This window comes from Cibotium barometz, chromosome 24 (genome assembly GCF_041138505.1).
Source record: "Cibotium barometz isolate CiBa-2024 chromosome 24, ASM4113850v1, whole genome shotgun sequence".
NCBI classification, from domain to species: domain Eukaryota; kingdom Viridiplantae; phylum Streptophyta; class Polypodiopsida; order Cyatheales; family Cibotiaceae; genus Cibotium; species Cibotium barometz.
In genome coordinates, this window is record NC_141069.1 from 45,602,815 (window position 1) to 45,615,289 (window position 12,475).

Below are 12,475 nucleotides of genomic sequence, written 5' to 3' on the forward strand. Positions count from 1 at the left end.
TCTGGATTCTCCATTGTGCGCCTAGATTCTCCATTGTTTTCTCACTTTGAAAGTAAGGCAAAACCCTACCCATTAGTATTTTTTCTCATTGGCGTTAAAAGAGTGGTTCACATGCCATTGTTTTCAAGGTTTCACATTGTGGATCTTCACATAAATGGATATTGAAGTACAAATATAACCTTGTATACCATCTATGTGTTTTCATCTACGCCACCTATCTTCATAAGCATCAGATTCTTACCCATCAACATTGAACGTATGGACATCATCAACCCCAATAAACCAAATGATTCAAAAGTGTTATTTTTAAGACTTACCCTAAGGCTAGGAATGTACGTTTAAGGGTTTAAGGTGGAGCAGGAAAAAACAAACAAACAAAGATGGGCTTCTCTTTTTTTTTTAGGTCTGTCAAAGGTATTCTAGACTGCAATATGACCATAAGATAAGCCAAGGAAATCAGCTAAACATAAGGCCTATGGCATAACAATGTGACATACCCAACTCAACATTGAGAGTTTGATAAAAATTTCTAATGTTGAATTGATTTCGATATAAATCATGTGTTCAAAGGTTGTTTGTAAAAGTGTGATTATAAAAGGAAAAACATGTAGAAGAGTCCAGTACATCGGTCAAAAAGTTACCGACTTATGAGTCTACATAAACCACATGATTAGGATGATTTGGACCACTTGTTTGTGTCTACATAAACCTGAATTTAGCTATAAAATGTGGATTTACCTATCCACAAATGAGAGCTTTATTATTGTTTTATTTCGCCTAGTCCTTAAATAGCCTTAATCATGGTGCTAATCATTTGCTATGAACTGCCCTAGCCATGTAAAACTTCACACATGTACTCATATGGATGGTGATGAAGCACATCCAAGTTACATCACAATGCTTGAAAGTGCAAACAAGGGGAGTAAAGGGTATGTTCAAGAGGAGAGCATATGTAAACTCTGATCAGACAGAGGAAAACTTATCTAAAGGTAAAGGGTATGTTCAAGAGGAGAGTATATGTAGACTCTGCTCAGACATAGGAAGAGATGCCCCTCCAATCTTTACTCACATCAGTATAGGTAGCTAGTTTGTTTTCTTTTCCATCAGCTAGTCATTTTATGGAGCTTTTGTAACACTTTTTTAGTCTGAGACCTTTGGGTCTTTAATAGACATGATATATCTTTCTTTGTTACTATCAACTCATGTTGTGAGAAACAAACCATCTTCTTTCCAATGCATATCTTAAGAGTGAAGCAAGCTATGTTGTTTAGTACGTTAACCAAGCCCATGTGTTATCGGTTTTTATCAAACCAACTTTCTCGGAGTTCGTCTATGCATAGAAAACTACTTTAGAGGACACTTCAAAAGATACCTCATAACTCTTGATGATACCAAAAGTAAAGAAACCCAGAACAGAAGTTTAAAAGATACCACTGTACAGTTCCTTTCAAACAAAAATAATCCATCTCAGCCCAGCAGGAAACAAGAGGCAACTCAAGTTGCACGTTTATTCAATCATCAATATTGATATGCCCTCCATCATCATCTTTCCACTCCATGTCCTCTGATTCCAAGCGTGCATTGCTGCCACGTTTCTCATGAAGCTCAGTGCCTGCACCGTTCACTTCGAAAGCTGCACCATCGATCAAAGCCTACACAAACAATCACCAAGGAATATAGGCTCCCAGTAGCAATCCCATCTTCCAAGCTCCTACAAAATGCAGCTCGATGTGCAAATGATGGAAAAAGAAGGCCAATACCTGCAACTCCTTTTCGCTACATTGCAGACGTTCTGTATAGTTCCTTACTTGAAGAAAAGCCTTCTGAAGCTGGAAGAACACAAGACAGAAAGGTAGCATTGAGCACTATATCTTAGACTGGAGCACGTATAAGTAAATGTGATAAGCTTCCTACTACCTTTCTAAGTTGATTCTGCTTCTGAGAAGCAGCAGCCACAGCATTGGAAAAGGCTTCCTCCAACTTCTGCTCAAAGAGTAACACCTCTCATGACCACCTTCGGTTTAAAGGCATTACATCAAAAACATAGGCAACAGCTACTTTTCTGTATAAGGGTTCTAATATCAAACCTGGGACTTGTTCTGTAGGTCTATGATCTGCTTTTCTTTCGATGCATTTTCCTCTTCTAAACTGGCAACCTGCATTTACATTTCAATGTCTTACCATCCAAAAATGTCCCACACATCAGCTCCAACTCTCATATGCATGTGTCATTAGTTAGGGTTCAGGTTCTGTAGATGAATCAGCCCATGATGCGAGTCTTAATCTATCAAGGGACAAAAGAGGCTATTCGTGTGAGATGGTCCAAAAATGGCAACAGTATGCTGCCCCCACTAAACTGTGAATGCAATTAATGCCAAATGCAACTTAAGGCAACTAACCTATATTAGCGCAAAGTTAGCCAACTAAGCTTCTTTGAAAACTCATACTACCTTCAAACCTTCATAAGCAGTAGAGAGTTATTTTACAGTACCCTTATCCTGAGCTCGTCACGTCTTTGATTAGCTCTTTCCAATTCATCCTTCATCTGCAATACATGGGCAGAGAAAGTCAAAAAACGTCCAGCTACTTGAATCTTTAAAAAAAGAAATGTGTCACATTGTGGTATGTTCACAACATGCACTCGTGATTTCCAAGTTGTACGCATGACACCTGTTCTTGCATTCATGCTCAGAAAGAGATTTAAAATGGGACAAAACCAAACTAGGTATACACCCACTCTTAGAATTAAAAACAGGAGGAAAGAGCATGAAACCTTTCTTCTCGAACACATAACCTACTGACTGAAAACATCAAATAGCATCGATTCTAAGGAAATGTGATGGCAGCACATCCATCAGTTTTGACTGTTATTGTTGTTTTAAAAAAAATAGTGTAAAAATTTCAAATAAGAGTGAAACACTTTCACCTGAATATCTCACACAGTCTCGGAAGAAAGACACTCGCCTATTTTTCTCTTCTGCATGTAGTTCAATCAGGCATTGTATGGTCATACTGCACTCCAAGTCACACCCCAACAATCATGTCCTCCAGTAACAAAGACCTTCACACTTCTCAAACTAAGGACCAGATCCAATACCCTGGAAGTGGTGGATGTCGCCCACCATCTGAGAGGGATACACAGGCTGATCCTGGAGGGTCTTGGTCATGCCTTCCTCATCCCCCAGTGTCCCCAGAGTGACACTCAAGGGGGAAGGAGAAAACCATTGCCCAGGCGTAGGCAGGCATGGGGCAAGAATGGTACATGACGATGGAAGACCACCAATCCTTCGAGAATTCTGCCACCTCCACTACAAGACGGTGGAAGAAGGCATAGTCCACCAGTAACCCCATGACTAGGGTAGAACTCCCCCGGTGAAAAAAGTTGGGGCAAACCTGGTGATGGGGAGGCGAGGGGTCGAACTCAACTCCAACTCCATAAAAGTTAGACCCACATACGACTCCACAGAACCTCTTATTATGTGTAACCAAGAAAAATATCATACAATGCTCGATAGATCTTGATTACAAGTTTTCATGATTTAGACATGCAACTCGTTCTAAGAAAAGACACCCTTTATTCTCGAGATCCTGGAGGGGTCCACATCGCTGTCCTAGATCATCTTGTACAATAAATCTATGAGCTAGTCGGACTAGCCATGCTCTTTCCTACAGCATATTGCATGGTTCCCTCCTTCAAGCTCTTCTTGATCCACTATTTGCAGGCGAGGGGATGGCTGCTAGGCCCTCAAGGAGGAAGGTTGTGCTTCCCTCTGTATGATTGGTGGGGACCGAGCCCGAGGAGGGAAGGATTAGGGGGTGACAGAGGAGGCTGTCCAGTGGTGTTAGGGGGGTGGGTGTTGAAGGGATGTGGGCAGCTCATCACTCGATGTGGGGATTGGTCTGGGGACCTGTGGGGGCATCAGGTGATCCTGGGGGATCTGATAGGCTATGGAGCAATGCATGGATAGCAGAGAAGGCACAGATTTCAGCATAGACAAGATGTGTGCAGGTTTCTGGGCATCCCAAAATCAGCCCCAGTTAGGGGCTGGACTTATGAAAATGCCCATCAGTGCCAAAAGGAGGTAGCTTCCCCCATTACATGTCCATCACTTTGTTTTTCTTGTTATATAAAGCATTCAGTGCATAAAACGTGGTTTAGAGTAAAATGCTTCTGCCATAGTATCTGAATAGAGCAGACTCGATGACAATTGTCACACATCTAAATTTCATTTGAGCAGCACCTTTAAAGCCATGCCATGTAGAGTTGTTTGTGTTCCATCAACAATGAGCAAAACCGAGCTCATAGATGCACAAAATTGCAGCAACTAGTAGAGTTGGTTGAAGGCAGATCACAACAGCAATGGCATGGTTATTACACTTAATGGATCTCTTCAATGACATCAGGGCAGGACATGATTTTCGCAAGGCCAAGCTAAATGTAATGTGGCATTCTAACCAATAAGGCCTGTCCATTCCAAACTTCCCAGCAAACGTTTGCAACATTGTTCTCAACAGCGTTGGGAAAACGTTGGCTAGCATGTTGGAATACAAACATCTCAACAGCTCTTCCTGCGCAAAAATGTGAGAAACCAGTTGAGATATTGTCAATGCCAAGCTTTGATAGCTGTGGTTCTAGAGTTTCATGGAGAACATGTGGTCCTAAGAGATGAGACAGAACGCTCCCATCACAACAAAGCTAAAAGCTAAAAGCTGGGTCTCACATACATGGTAGTTGTACCCTCCATCTTACTATGTATAAGGGAAGTGTAAAAGTGTGACCGTAGATTGTAGATTTAATTTACTAGTCAGTATTGAAAAACAAAAGCCTTTTTTTTTGCAAATGGAGGTTTTTTATTATGTTTTGTTTAAAATACCCCTACATGTGCATGGGTAGCTCCAGTTGTAGCAAATATCCGAAGTATCAAGACCCATTTCTCTCTTTCCCAACCACCAACCTAGACAACTAAATGCAGCATGTAGCATACAGAATGATCCATTCATTTATTGCCTAGTGTTCGAAATACCTTTTGAAAAATTATCGTACCTTTGTCAGGTCTTCTTCTCTTCCTTTAGCTGCTTTTCTGCCTGACTTTGTTTGTCTTTCCGGCATAGCATCTGTACCTTGTAAGCTGCACCCCAAGAAGTGAACATGGGTATCCTGTTAACCATGTAAACAGGAATGTCCCAAACCATACTAGCCATACTAGCACTTCACACATTCAAAGCAATACAATGATTCCATTGCACATTTGCAATACTGTTAATACTGTAACTCATAAATAGTTGCCCAGCATCTTCCAATTTATGATTGAAAGACTCGTAGCAACCAATCATAGTTTGCAAATGCATACCCACCGATCAGAGCTTCGTGGTGAGGGCGAGGCGGAGCTATGGTTTTCCCGTCTACCTGCTGGAGACATGCTTCTCGATGGACTATAACCTGCAATTACATTGATGTCAAACAGCTTGGCAAGCTAGTGTTTCTAAAAAAGTAAACCATGAGGTCAACTAGCCTGACAAGTTTGCTTTTTTTCAGTCGGCCCCATCCATGCACCTACCTCCTTGAGGAGAACGACTGCGGTGATGCGTTGGCAAGCGACCCCGGTCGGAATGCAGTGCTCCCGGTGATAGCCTTCTATTCCTTGGTGATGAGAACTGGCGAGCGTTGCTGTTACCAGACAAAATATGCAAATAATGCTGACAAATTTTTTGCCTTGCAAGTACAACGCATGCAGTTCAAGTCTATATTCATTTTAAGAAAGTTAGGAGCATGACATCAAACAGAATTAAATGAGCTTTCGTTTCATGTGAAATGCCACTTGTTTCTCAAGTGCAGCTAAATGCTTTGCTTTGTGATTCCAATCATATTGCAAATCAAACCATTATTAAATATATTTCATTGTATCTCTTTGAATATGACTCTCAACCATGCTAAACTGTTGTCGTGTGAACATCCCCATTGGGTAAAGCTCATCGAGAGCTTCATGTTGATGACCACCATGTCATATGTTAAGTAAGTAGCAGTACGTCAAATCCGCACGCCATGTCAGCAGCCCTTGTGATGTAAGCAAAACCAAAAGAGTCGAGCATCTCTAGTGCACAGTCTCAGAAGGTAACTTTTTAGCATGGTAATCAAGCTCAGTCTAAAGCTCACAACCTCCTCTGCTCTTTCAAATATCTAGTGGGTACCCTCCATGTCAAAAGGGGATTCTAATTAGTTGATCCTAGGGGCATATTGATAATATCCCACTTGGTTGGTTTTTCTTACTTCTCTATAGTTCTATTCTATTGCAACCTGGGTTTCCGTACCTGCTCCGTAGGAGGTGTATAGCCCCCCTCTCTTACTCCTTTCTAAGAGGAACTTCCTCTTAGGTATGTAGGAAACGATTCTAGTCTTATTGAGGTTATTGCGACTAGCATCAATAATATCTTTGTTGTTTCTTTTTGCCATAACTATCCAAGCGTGGAAGAAGATAAGAAAGGTATATTCCGGTATAAGCCGCTACTTGGCCAAAAAAGGCTTACAGTCTGTCATTTGTAACATTCTTCCCTGCATATCTTCCTTAGCTTTATGCTTGGTTCAGTGCATGTTCAGTGAGGCCCCGGCACCCTTCGATTGTTGCACCATGCATTAAAGATATTTGGTAGTTGATTTCATGCAGGAACTATCCAAAGGGTATACGCCAAAAAAGGCTAGGCTTGCGGTCTGTCATTTGTAACATTCTCGCCTGCATGGCTGCCTTAGATCTCCATGAAGATCCATCTCATAGTCTACAACCAAGGACCTCCCAAAACCGGGGTGCGGTGTAACTTCAGGGGTGCCCCGGGGTTTCGCAAAACACTTGATCATTAATGCAATTAAACACTAAAATCGGCCGTAGCCTTAACACACATCCATCATCACTTTGCACAAAACATAAAAGCTGGACAAAACATTCACAAATGCTGAAAGTGGAGCTTGCACATGTGACACCGCATAGAGGCCGGAATGTGCCTCCCCCGCACCCCCCCCCCCCCCTCCGAGTATTTTATCACCCAAGGATAATAATATCATGTACAAACTTTGAGGGCCTTACTCTCCCCACGGGAGATGCTGGATTATCCATATACAAATGCCATAACACAGCCAAACGAGGCAACCATAAAATTCAGCCGGAACACATGCTGAATAAATGCCGATCCAACAATATAATCCATATACCTCCATGTGGGTACTGATTCTTCCCCAAAAACCACGGGTCTTCATGTAATAGAGTTGGTACAATAGGTTCAGCTCTCCATTTAGCCAGTACAAGTACAATAGCTGGTACAGTAGGTACAATAGCTTGTACAACAAGTACATTGGCTGGTACAGCAAGTACAATGGCTTGTACAGTAGGTACAGTGGCTGGTACAGCCAGTACAACGGCTGGTACAACAAGAACAGTGGCTGCTACAGCCAGTACAGTGGCTGGTACAGCAAGTACAAGGGTTGGTACAGTAGGTACAGTGGCTGGTACAGCAAGTATAGCAAGTACAACAAGTACAAGAGCTGGTACAACAAGATACAGTGGCTAGAACAATAGGTACAGCAAGTACAAGGGCTGGTACAACAAGTACAATGGTTGGTAATACAATAAAATGATTAAATACCCTTGCCTTCAGTATTCTGTCTCAATGGAAGCCTCCAAAACAGTCCCCAACAACCGGTATTCTTCATGGGCAGCCTTCAAGAGAGAGAGAAAGAGAGTAACCATCATTAGGGCAGCCTGTAACGGTGGTAGAGGCTAGTGTGCAGCAAGAGAGCCTCCTTCAAATGAAGAGAGAGGGCTCCAATTTATAGATTTGGACCTCCCACGAGCTAAAATGACAAAAGAAGGCTATAATGACAAGTGTGAGGCCACATGTCTCGCTTTGATCCACTTGCTTGACAAGTGTGAGGCCACTTGTCTCACTTTGATCCACTTTCTTGCCACATGTCCCATTCTAAGAGATGGGTTCTCCCATAATCTTTCTCTCCAACTGGTAGCCCATTTGTCATAGGTACTTTGGCAAATCTTGGTATCTACTCAATTCTAGACGTAATGATGCGAACAAAATTTCCATCGGAGTTGGGCCAAAAATAGAAACTCTCCTAAATTTTAGGAGTGTGATCCTTTGTATTCCAGGATAATCGCCCTATCCCAAAAATTGTTCTTTCCGAATATTTGGACTTCTTGAAGTCCACCAGACCCCTTTCATACTGGGAAATGTCTAGGCTGGTGACATCTTCCCGGCCTTTTTAAGCAATTGACCGCAACTGTGATGGCTCTCTTGCGGGAAAGCAAGGTTGTTCTCATCCAAAAGGATGAGCCCGGATCTAGTCATACTAGAGTCCTCAAATGAAGGCCATCCAACCATAAACAGCGACTATTTACCAGTTAACTCCCAGGTGGACATCTATCACACTCTGCAAAGAAAGAGCTAGGCAAGTACTCACTGATCACATCAGTGAAGGATAACACTGGTTATGGAACCTCTCGGAGTATTACCCAGTCTCATGCAACCCTTGCTTGAGTGGAACTCTTAGGTCAATATCCAGTCTCACAACCATACACCCAAGCCACTTCGCAAGGGAAATAGTCTAACAAATACTATAGATATAGCCAAGGTATGAGAAAAATAACTGAGTCAAAACAAATCCACTACATAAAACAGCTCCACTTGGCCATATAGAGAATCTTTGATATTAAAAATTCATTTCGATAGAACATTCTTCCAATAGAACAAAGCATAATATATTGAATAATACTTTAGGATCCTCCAATAGAACAAAGCATAACATATTGAATAATACTTTAGGATTTGGCTTTAAGCCCTTGTGATAACTTTAATCCTGCATAGACATGCACAAGGAAAATAGCCAAAAAGATTGTTCATTATTGACTCGTCACACAAGTTGGTTATCCAAAACCAAAGATTTAAGCTACTTTCTAGACTACTAGATGAAGCTGAAATTTTTTTAAACAATACAATATCTTAGGTTTTATCTAAACCCATGTAGAAATCCTCCCCAACTTCTTGAAAGTTGTCCGCAACTTTAAGCTTCAAGCCATATATCCAAGATATAAGCATTTCCCCTTGAGTGGGCGAGACGAGACAGTCTCAAAAATCCAATATAACTAAAAGAATCCATGTCCCAAATAAATAGGCGAGACTAAATAAGTCTTCATAAGTCCATATCATAATCATGTTTCTCTATCCATACTCCAAATCGAATCCAACTCCAAGGAGCAATTACTCGTTCCCCAATCCCCGGTGACGTCAAATGCATGCTACTCTCCATTGGGTTCCATGCCAACAAGGTGTCAGTCCACATGACCCTTGGCGTAAACATAAGTCCCCTGCCAACCAAGCATCATGTCCACTCTACCACTTACACTTCATGTTGCTTTGACCACACACCTTGGAGGAGAGGTGGGCTCAAGTACGTAACATAAGATAAGAATCAATCACAGAGGCATAGATATCCTGGTGCTCCATAGGCATTTTGGCCACCAATAGTTTTACAAGCATTTTTGCCCGCCAATAGAAATCCTTGATCCATGAGATAACCATGAGTTCCATAAATCCAATGCATACCAAATAAAGGAAACCAAAAACATAATCCATCCCAATAATGGGAGCCATAAACAATGTTTCCCTGAAACCATCTCAAGGCAAACAACAACACCAACTTTGCCATATGAAGGCAAACAACACCACACTATTCTCCTTGTACAGGCATACAAGGGTAAGTGAACATCCATAATAAGTAACAAAAGCACCAACTTTGCAAACTCAAAGTATGCTTAGCTTTTATTTTCTATGAGAGTTATGAACCCACCATGCCAGCCAAAAGATATTTCCCCATATCGGTTGCCTTTGAACTTGATAATAAGATCCATAAATCAAACATAGATAGCCAATTCCATATTAAAGAGAATACGAGCAACAAAGCCAATTCCATGATTCCAAAATGGATTCTAAAAATCCATAAATCAAATTGTCTTTTGCATATGCCTTGTCGTCTTCACACAAGCATGTGAAAGAGTCAACGCTTTGATACCAATGTAACTTCTTGCCCTAGGGTTTCGCAAAACACTTGACCATTAATGCAATTAAACACTAAAATCGGCCACAGCCTTAACACATATCCATCATCACTTTGCACAAAACATTCACAATGCTAAGAGTGGAGCTTGCACATGTGACACCGCATAGAGGCCGGAATGCACCCCCCCCCTCCCCCCCCCCCGGCCCCCAGGAGAATAATATCATATACAAGCTTTGAGGGCCTTACTCTCCCCACAAGAGACGACAGATTATCCATATACAAATGCCATAACACAACCAAACACGAGGCAACCATAAAATTCAACCGGAACACAGGCTGAATAAATGTGGAGCCAACAACATAATCCATATACCTCCGTGTGGGTGCTGATTCTTCAGTGGGTACACTGGCTGGTACAGCAAATACAGTGGCTGGTACAGCCAATACAGTGGCTGGTACAGCAAGTACAAGGGCTAGTACAACAAGAACAGTAGCTAGTACAACACGTACAAGGACTGGTACAACAGGGTACACAAGGACTAGTACAGTAGGGTACAATGGCTGGTACAGTAGGTACAACAAGTACAAGGACTGGTACAACAGGTACGGTGGCTGGTTATAAAATAAAATGATTAAATACCCTTGCCTTCAGTATTTTGTCGCGATGGAAGCCTTCAAAACAGTCCCCAACAGCCGGTATTCTTCATGGGCAGCCTTCAAGAGAGAGAGAAAGAGAGTAGCCATCATTAGGGTAGCCTGAAACGGTGGTAGAGGCTGAGAGCCTCCTTCAAATGAAGAGAGAGGGCTCCGATTTATAGATTTGGGCCTCCCATGAGCTAAAATGGTAGGAGAAGGCTATAATGACAAGTGTGAGGCCACTTGTCTCACTTTGATCCACTTTCTTGCCACACGTCCCAATCTAAGAGATCGATTCTCCCATAATCTTTATCTCTAAAAATATCCCAACTGGTAGCCCATTTGTCATAGGTACTTTGGGAAGAAATAATAAGACCGGAAGCTGGATAGTAGGAGGGACCACCTCTCATGTGCCGCCAAACCCGCTCACGCGCGTCCAGCACCTGAGAGGAGGAAATCTGTGGCAATGGCTTGGCCTGGGAGGGGGATCCGAAACTATGGCTCCATCCAAGTCTCGCAACCTGTGGATGACATCCCTCCGCCACTGTGGGCTTGAAATCTTAAAGAAATCACTGGTCACATGTCTCCCGCCTGGGTCCAAAAGGAGGCTCTAGCATGGTATTTGTGCTACACACTCCGCTCCTCAATGAAAGTAAGCTTTGTACGGGGTGCAACCAACTAGGATACTCTCTTCTTGAAGCTGCTGCAAGGAGGCTAGGCTCCGACGGATGCTCCTCTCTTCTTACATGCGCGGATGCTCTGTGTCTACTTTCAGCCCTAAATGCCTTTCATAGGAAAATATAGATGCAAAAGATGGAGAGAAGAGAGAGAGATAATAGTAGTTTCATTATATTATATAATACATAAAAGTTGTACAAAACCTATGGCCTTTGGCCTTCCAAAATGAGACCATAGACCTACTTTGGACCTCAAGGATCCTATACATGACCAAACCCTCAAGTGGAGTGACATAATTACAATGAACACCAACGTTGCCCTTTATAGGCTACTGGATCAACTAATCAACTAACCGACCTGCTGTCGACCAGTTCCATGGACATCAACTAATAAATATGCTACCGACCATATGTATTCCACCCCCTATGCTTGGTTGACAATGTCCTGTTCTGTGACAGCTTCTATTGACCTTTGTTTCTTCTTTTTTTCTTCTTCTTGTAAAGAACTAATGATTCCCTCCAAGGTAGGATTAGGAATGTTCCTCAAGGTGGTCACTAGGTTGTCATACTCCTCACGCATGCTTTTGAGAAGCACTGCCATGGCATCATCTTCAGTTACTAGAAACTGAACTCCAGCTAGTTGAGTCATGGGACTCCTCATTTTGTTGACATGTGTAGCAAGAGAATCTCATGTCTTCAGCTGCAACTCAAAGAAAGTGATTTTCAAAGATAGCTTTGAGTTTTTAGCACTGGCACCGAAAAGCAAATCAAGTTTTGCCCAAGCTTCAACCGGTGATTCTAGATCAAAAATATGATGCAAATAATCATCACCTAAGCCAAGAGCAATGATGGCATATGCCCCCTCTACTCTAAATCGATCTTGTTGTGTTCTGGGATCTTCTTCATTGGTTGAATCAACATCGGAGGAAGAGGTTGCATTGGTAGTGCTCTTCACCAAACCCCACAGGTTTTTTTCATCAAAAGAAAAATTATCTTCATTTGCCAAGTGTGGAAACCTTGGCCATTAAACTTGTCTATGAACATGTGAGAGCTCATAGTTGCAAAGAAGATAACAGACTTTTTAGGGTTTTCAAAAATTAGGATTGTT

At 42.0% G+C, this 12,475-nt stretch overlaps 1 protein-coding gene across 4 annotated transcripts in view; it reads right to left on the bottom strand.

The window, feature by feature from the left end:
• Positions 1-1,363: 1,363 nt before the first annotated feature.
• The window catches only part of LOC147625363 (RNA-binding (RRM/RBD/RNP motifs) family protein), an 80,740-nt gene continuing 69,628 nt past the window's right edge, over positions 1,364-12,475 (bottom strand). For all 4 annotated transcript variants that reach the window (XM_086818687.1, XM_086818689.1, XM_086818690.1 and 1 more), the window contains 8 exons: positions 5,559-5,668; positions 5,356-5,440; positions 5,045-5,129; positions 2,492-2,545; positions 2,088-2,156; positions 1,918-1,983; positions 1,761-1,829; positions 1,364-1,652 (listed from right to left, as the gene is read on the bottom strand). In XM_086818687.1, the coding sequence (XP_086674813.1) occupies positions 1,512-1,652; positions 1,761-1,829; positions 1,918-1,983; positions 2,088-2,156; positions 2,492-2,545; positions 5,045-5,129; positions 5,356-5,440; positions 5,559-5,668 (679 nt within the window). In that variant the 3' untranslated portion in view covers positions 1,364-1,511. The remainder of the gene's footprint in view (positions 1,653-1,760; positions 1,830-1,917; positions 1,984-2,087; positions 2,157-2,491; positions 2,546-5,044; positions 5,130-5,355; positions 5,441-5,558; positions 5,669-12,475) is intronic.